This window comes from Lepidochelys kempii, chromosome 13 (genome assembly GCF_965140265.1).
Source record: "Lepidochelys kempii isolate rLepKem1 chromosome 13, rLepKem1.hap2, whole genome shotgun sequence".
NCBI classification, from domain to species: Eukaryota; Metazoa; Chordata; order Testudines; family Cheloniidae; genus Lepidochelys; species Lepidochelys kempii.
In genome coordinates, this window is record NC_133268.1 from 37,140,917 (window position 1) to 37,148,984 (window position 8,068).

At 46.2% G+C, this 8,068-nt stretch overlaps 1 protein-coding gene across 2 annotated transcripts; it reads right to left on the minus strand.

Moving 5' to 3' along the window:
* Nucleotides 1-1,089: 1,089 nt before the first annotated feature.
* LOC140897076 (uncharacterized) lies at nt 1,090-7,825 on the minus strand. 2 transcript variants are annotated; one of them, XM_073309358.1, is made up of 6 exons: nt 7,659-7,825; nt 7,308-7,510; nt 4,983-5,118; nt 4,408-4,500; nt 3,271-3,335; nt 1,090-2,644 (listed from the first exon to the last, which is right to left on the minus strand). In XM_073309358.1, the coding sequence occupies exons 3-6, from the start codon at nt 5,026-5,028 to the stop codon at nt 2,060-2,062; spliced, it is 789 nt and encodes a 262-aa protein (XP_073165459.1). In that variant the 5' UTR covers nt 5,029-5,118; nt 7,308-7,510; nt 7,659-7,825; the 3' UTR covers nt 1,090-2,059. The 2 variants fall into 2 exon arrangements, with proteins under 2 accessions (XP_073165459.1, XP_073165458.1); XM_073309357.1 differs by lacking the exons at nt 4,408-4,500; nt 4,983-5,118; nt 7,308-7,510; nt 7,659-7,825 and having other exon boundaries at nt 3,271-3,716.
* Between the last annotated feature and the right edge of the window lie 243 nt (nt 7,826-8,068).

Here is an 8,068-nt window from a genome sequence, read left to right on the forward strand (position 1 = left end):
CATTAGCATGTTTCTCCTTCCTCAGCCCAAGTCAATGGCCCCAGAGAACCTCCCACAATAACTTTAAACAGCTGCTTTTGTTAGTTTATACTTGTCCCTTTCAAACCCCACACTAGAAAGCCCGGGACCAGGTTAGTAGGACACCTTCAGACCAAGTGCTTCAGAGAGTCACTTAAAGTCTGACAAATATATTGGAGAGACTGAAGAACTGATGATTATAAATAAGGCTTGGTCTACACTACATACTTTCTTTGTTGTAACTACATCACTCAGGGGTGTGAAAAAAATCCACACCCCAAACAATGTAGTTATACTGACCTTAACCCCCTGTGTAGACACTGCTATGTTGGTGAGAGCTCCCTCCGACCTAGCTATCGGCTCTTCCAGAGGTGAAGTCATTAAGCTGACTAAGTGATTGGTCTATGGTATAAGTCCTGGGCCCCAACACTGGTCTATCTATGGCCATGGAGTATATTTTGAGTTCCGTACATCCGTAGGACATTTGATCCGTAAAACTGATGATTACATACTATGTTGACTGCAGCAGTACTGACCATGGTAGAAGTAGACCTGACAAGAGCTTAGCATTAAAATGAGAATGCTAATGCTCCCTGGACTCAGTAATACGGGATTATCCTAATAAAATTTCATTCAGACATGGACAGCAAATGCAATATGCTAGATTTCAGCTTTCATATCTACTCTGGCACCAGGGCAAATCCAAAGTATTGACCCCCATTCTCACTTACAACACTTCAGGGATTCCTCTGGTTTCCACTGGACTCTTAACTCTGAGGGACCCCAAAGCAAATTCTAGGCTGTGAGTAGCAGTAACAATTGGAGAGAAAACACGCCATTCAATCACTGACATTACAGATAAGATTTGGCAGGAGGTTTGGGGAAGGCTGTGAAGCAGGTGGATGAAAGAGAACTGAAAAAGCAGAAGGGGTGGGGAGAGAAGTTTGGGCAGGTTGTGTATTGTCATAATGAACGCTGGTTGAAACATTAGATTTGAGGGAAAATTGGATTATATATATATATATATATATATATATATATATATATATATATATCACAGCAAGTGTTAGTTTCTGTCAAAAACTGACATTTTTTGGTCAGAAAACCTGAAAATGCTTGGCTACAAGTAAAAAAAAATTCAGTTTTCAGCAAATTTGTGTTTGTTTTGGCAGCTTTTTGCCAATAACTTTTCAGTTTTTGGCATGTTTTTGCAAATGTTTTCAGTTGTCAGCGCTTTTCTGCCCAATTTTCTGGGGTTTCAGCAGGTTTTAGTCAATTTTTTGTTTTTCAATAGAAAGTCTAAATTTTCCACAAGAAAATCAAACACCATTTTCTGACCAGCTGTAATAATAATAATAGGAAGGAAAGGAAGTTTAATTAAACCATCTTCATTGCAAACAAGATTTGGGTACAGCTGGGAACAGGAGGAAAACCAGGAGGAGAAACAGTCGGGATGGGATGGGAGAAATTTTGAGCAGCTCAGGGAAAGATCTGAAGGAGCAATAACAGGACAAAGAAACTCACATGCACACAACCAGATTAGCATCATGGTGCTGCATTCTCCATCCTCATGAGCACTTAGGGGACTGGAGGCAGCGGGATGCGGTCGGGTGGGTTGTTTTCTTTGGTGAACTGGAGGTCCCTGCAGAACAGGACGGGCTTCTGACCTATGCTGAGGCGGTACTGCCAGATGTACAGGTTCTTTTGGGGCTCCAGGGTCACCTGGATTGACTCCTCTTCTTCTTGGGCTTCGTTCCAGTCCTCCTGCTCTGTGCAGACGCTTCTCCCACCGTACTCGGCCCTGAGGGAGAACTGGACCTGGGTGATGAGCTTAGTGAGCTCTCTGGCCCCAATAGACATCTCAGTGGAGATGCTCCAGTTGTGCTCAATGCTGGACATCTTCTGCTTGGCGTAGCCCACCTTGCGGGTGACCTTGTCGGACCAGATGATGGGGGAGTCGGAGTCATTGTGCAGGGTCTTGATGCATTCCCAGCCACCAGTTGAGTGCCCTTGGTGAGCGTCAAGCCCCCAGGGAAGAAGTTCAGCACTTTGGGTGGATGGAGTAGAAGGAGTCCAGCTTGTCAAATCTCATGTCTGGGTACAGGAAGAACTGAGCCCCCCGCTTCTCATCCATCTTGATCAGGGTTAGGAAATGATCGATCCCGAAGTAGTAGAGCCCCTTGCAGTATTCAGGGGGCAGGACAACATTATTTTCACCTTCAGCTATCCTCAAATTTTTCACGCTGTGGATTACACCCTGGTTTTGGAAAATGATGAAGAAGGTCCAACAAACCCTCCCGTAGTGGTCCCCACCGCGGCACCTGGGATGCAGCTCAAAGACCTGAGCTCCCTTATCTGTACTTAGGTCCTGCACCACCCGGTAGGAACTGCCTTTGATGATGTAGATATTGGGGTCCTGCCTGCTGCCCACATAGTGATCCCCACCCAGGCACGCAGGGTGTAGGCCCTGGATCTTGATGTTGTGCCCCTTCTCAAGGAACTCAGTCATCTGCAGGTAGCATCCCAGGTCAGAACGGACGATGCAGTCTCCACTGAGGTTGCGAAAGATGTCTGTGCCCGGGGAGTCCTTCCGAGGGACCAATGATCCAGTGACTGGCCTGGAGCCCTGGGGTGGGGACAAAGTGGAGGGAAGGGAAGGGTGCAGTTGGCAAAAGGATCAAGGCAGCTTGAGAAGACCATGTGCACATGGGGTTGGACTGGGAGACGTCAGGAGACTTCTCTGTTTCTATCAAGGGAAAAACTTTTCAGTGACACCAGGAATGAATCCCTCAGGGCAACAATGACCCCTCTTCTCTCACCCCAGTGGAGCTACGGCTGACATACACCAGCGGGAGTATGGCCCATTGACGCCAGTGACACTATGGCCCGTTAAAGCCAGCTGGAGATCTGGCTCAGTGACACCAATGGAGCTACTGCCAATATACGCCAGCTGGGGTCTGGTCCACCGCTTCCAGTGGAGCTGCAGCCCTTTGACCTTAGCTCATCTGATCTTTTGTGAATGTTTGATGCTTGAAGACCCCCCCCCACAACCCTGGTTCCAAGAGCAACCAGGCACCTGGGACAGGAATTGGGCAGCCCTGGAAGTATCTGCAGTGAAGTCTCCTAAATGTGCCCTGGGCCTGCAACACTATCTTTGGGGGGCGGCGGGGAATTTTCTTGAGAGAGGAAGGGGAGGGGAAAGCCCAGGGTCCTGCCTTGGGAGAATCCTGCTTCACCTGGGTTCCCACTTACCACCGTTGATCTATCTGACTGGGCCATGTCTCCTCTGTCGCACCCAGTAAGTACAAAGGGCTGCCCTGCGTGGAGATAAAGAGGTGAGGAAACAAGAACAAGATCCTGACATATAACAACTCTGTGCCCAGCCAGGAGTCCATGAACAGAGCTCAAAAGAAAACAGTGCACCAAAGTTCCCTCAATCTCAACCCACAGCCCCCTGCTATCCCAGTCCTTGGCTCCCCTCTCCCCGCCAGCTCTGCCGGTGCCCCTCAGTTCCAACCTGCAGCCCCCTGCTAGCCCAGAATTGGGCTCAGTGTTTTCCCTGGGAATTGAAATTAGAGGGGCTGTTGAATTTACAGTGGGCTGAGGGCCAAGGGATAAGATCATGGGGGTGAAGATGGGCTGTATAGCACCACAGTAAAAGCAAAACAAAAATATTTTTAAAGTGTATTTAATTTAAATTTACTTTTGAAAAATTAATTTTAATATAATTTTTTTTAAAGTACAGAAACTCTTTGAGACAGTGATGGTGCAAGATAACAACCTTGGCAAATAAGGTTTTCTAAATATCTTGTCCTTCTAGGAAACATATATTTATACGTTTCCTAGTCACAAATCAAGCATTCTGGAGCAAAGTCACTAAAACATACTAATCTAGCTGTTGAAAGAATGAGAAATTATATTAATTCCTTCTATATATGCATAAGCTTTCACAAAATTTCAATCAAAAAAGGAGTTAAGCTTCCTGTGACTGCCTGGTTGCTACAAGCAAGTTCCTTAAGTTTTCATTGGCAAGGTGATTTGGCGCTAACTCTTGTCACCACCTTTTAACCATCAAAAAACACAAATAAACACCAGCATTTGAATGTATGATGATTTTTATATACATTTTATACATATAATATATATACATTTATAGATATATGGTTCAATTTCAATTCGAATTTCCAACCAACAACTGAATGGATTTTTTTCCAGTTAGAACAATTAGTTGGAAAAGGACTAAATTGGCAACTCTGCATGTAACTAGCTGACCACTGGGGGAGAAGGAGCTCCCCCCTCCTCCCACAACTCTGCCAGTACCCCTCAATCCCAAACCGCAGCCTCTGCTTTCCCAACCCTGGGCTGGCTGGTCATGAGGAAGATACTCACAGGTAGGAGTTGTGTTTGCAGTCACTGTCCCTGTCCCTGTCGGGGAGTCTCCCTCTAGGGTGGATGGAGCTGGGGGTTTCTGTTGAGGATCCTCTGCAACATGAGATGCTCACAAAGAGACCAGGTTATATCAGGCAGAGCTGGGCATTCCCGCCCCCTTCCCCTGACCTTCCTCTCTGGGCGTCACCAACACACCCTTTTCTTCCCTGGGTTCCCGGAGTGCAATTCCCCCTCCCCCCAGCCTGCAGGGAGCTGACACCCAGACAGTCTCTCTGGGGCAGGGACACAGTGTTTAATGAGCCACCAGCACCCAGGCAGTCCTGGGCCAGAGAGGGACCCAGACAACATTACCACCTCCCCAGCTGTGGCTGAGTCCTGACCCCACCCTAGGATGGGAGATTTGGGGTCTTGCTATCAAACCCCCTGCCCCATGTGTCCTTTTCCTTCCCCACCTCATTTCTTCTCTAGTCTAAGGGTATGTCTGCACTGCATCATGTGCCAGGTCCATGTACCCTGCCTGCCAGACCATGCTTTCCAAACTTGCCTACAAGCCTCCACTCTGCACTGGTACCCACCCTGTATCTGAGGCAGTGTGTCCACGCTGGTGATGTGCTCACACATCTCTGATGCTGTGGCTTCTGGGGCACAGTGACAGTGTGCGGCAAATTCTCATGGAACTTGGACCCGAACAAGTTCATGAATTTCCCTTTCCTAAGGATGGAAATAAAATGAAATTCTCTGCTCAGCATTACCAGAGGAAACTCATTAATGGGGAAGAAATTAATCAAAACTGGTTACAATATTCAGTGTCGAAGGACTCTGTGTTTTGCTTTTGCTGCAAGTTGTTTAGAAATCAAGCAATTGGTACATCACTTACTGAAAATGGTTCAAAGGACTGGAAAAACATATTTTCAATTCTCTCTTCACATAAACAAAGTACAGAACATTTGGAATATTTTCAAAATTGGAAAGAACTTGAATTACAATTGAAAAGAGGAAAAACTATCGATGAAGAAAATTTACGAGTGATCAAGGAAAAAGAAGAATATTGGCAACAAATATTAGAGCTTCTGATTGCTTTACTGAGAGTTCTCAGTGGGCAAAATTTAGCATTCCACAGCCACAGCAGAAATGAAAAATGACATACTCCAGGTAATGGAAACTTTTTAAAATTCATTGAATACCTCACTTTGTTTGATCCAGTCATGGAGGAGCATCTACATAAAATAACTGATTGTGAAACACAGGTTCATTACTTAGGAAAAAATATGCAGAATGAAGTGATTCAAATCCTAGCAAATGCCATTAAAAAGAAAATTGTAGACGCTGCCCATTCTGCAAAATGCTTTTCAATAACACTGGGCTGTACAACAGGTGCGAGTCGCATTGAACAAAGGAAGATGATCATTCGTTTTGTGGATATGGAAAAGTCTGCAGATGAAGATAATGTAGAAGTGCTCATAAAAGAACATTTTTGGGGTTTTGTACCGCTGAAGGAGATGACTGGAGCATTTATGACTGAAACAATGTCATTATCTGTTGAAAACTTACGTGGCCAAGGCTATGATAATGGGAGTAATCTGAAGGGTAAAGACAATGGTGTGCAAAGGAGAATGACGGAAATCAATCCTAGGGCCTTTTTCATTCCTTGCAGTGCGCATTCTCTGAATTTGGTTGTCAATGATGCTGCATGATGCTGTTTGGAGGCAAGCAGTTTCTTTGACCCGGTGCAACATGTTTATGTCTTTTTCTCAGGCTCAACACGCCGTTGGGAGATTCTGTCTCACCATGTGAATCCTCTAACTGTAAAACCACTTAGTCAGACAAGATGGGAGAGTCGCATTGATGCTTTGAAGCCTCTTCTCTATGAACTTGGGAAACATTTATGATGCCCTAATTAAAATTTCTGATGTTACTACCTTTACTGGATCATCTGGCAATACAGCACATTCAGATGCAGAAGTTCTTGCAAATGGCCTTTCCAAGTTCAAATTTGTGACTTCACTCATTTTGTGATATAATATCCTTTTCGAGATTAACCTCACTAGTAAGCAGCTTCAGGAAAAGAACTTGAACATACATTCTGCTATTCAAAAACTGCAGCAAACTAAAAATATTCTGGAGGAATTCAGAAGAGATGAAGGGTTCAAAAGAACACTGGTAGATTGAGCTTGCTGAAGAAATAGACTTTCCAACAGAATTTGAACCAGAGCCAGTTCGCATTCGGCAAAAGAAACAGCAGGTTTTGTATGAAGGATGAGACACACCCATTCAGAACTCAAAACAAAGGTTCAAAGTGAATTTCTACTTCGCAGTCCTTGATACTGCTATTCACTCAGTTGACGAAAGATTTCAACAGATGCAGCAGCTAGAGTCAGTATTTGGCTTTCTATATGATATCCACAGCTTGCAAAAGGAAACAGCAAAACAGATAAGAAACTTGTGTATAAAACTGGAGTCAGCATTGACTCATGAAAATTCAAAAGACATTGATGCTACAGATTTGTGGAGTGAGCTTCAGGCTTTTTCAAGACGACTTAAGAAACCTTCCAGTCCTGAAGAAGTACTGAAGTTTGTTTGTGAAAATAAACTCACAGACAGTTTTCCAAACATTTTTATAGCTCTGTGCATACTTTTAACTTTGACAGTTTCCGTAGCCCATCCCATACCCAAAGACAGAACCCAGGAATCCAGGCTCCCAGCCCTCTCCCCCACCAAGCCTAACCACTATATATCAGGGAAGTCGCTCCCTTCTGGTGTCCCCTCCCCCAGCTCCCTCCTACCTCCTTTGAGCCACCCACCCATCCCTTTTCCAAGCCAAGCTGAGTGCTGGGGGGGGAGCTGGAATTCACCTCCCACACCAGGGCCTGGTACTTGGTCTCCACCCAGGAGTCACTGACCAGGCAGAGAGCGCTGCATGCTCTCCAGAACTGCTGGCTGTCCTGGTTGCCCAGGGTGTAGCCATTACGGGGAGCCAGCCTGCCGGTGTTGTTGTCATAGGTTGAGAGCACCAAGTCATTCACCCTCATCACATGCAGGTGCTTGGGCAGACCGGGGGCCTTCTGCGGGGAGATGAGCTGGAAATAGGAGGCCTGGTGAACCCCTGGAGGAAGAAGAGAGACCAGGATGGGAATGGGATCCAGGCATCTGGAACAGCGATCCGATGGGGCCCTGTAGCACTCGGCCTTGTGGGGGAAAGACTGGGATAGGGAATGGGACCCAGGCTGTCCAGGAGAACACAGGTCACTTACCAGCCAAGGGGACAGAGAAGAGATACAGGAGCCAGAAGGTTTAGCCCAAGGAGCCATCACCCTGGGTAGGACAGGATGGCAGCTCTACAGGGTGAGGCCTGGGGCCAAGACCCAGAGAGCTGGAGAGGGCTCGGCCACCCCTCCCTGTGCTGAGCTCTCTGTTGCTCTGACAGGAAACATGAGAGGGGAAACCCAGACTCCCAGTCTAAGCAAAATTCAATAAAGACAAATCACACGTACCTTCCCCGCCCTGCTCAGTGTGTCACAGGAAGCCTCGATCCCCACTGGCACAATAAATACTGAATAACTCCCGTAGCTTGTTCCCAGTCGTCTCTGTTATAATGTGTGTTTCCTTTATGGGGAGGGTTTGTGTTAGTGCAGCAGAATAGTCCTCAGCGGCTCCAAATAGC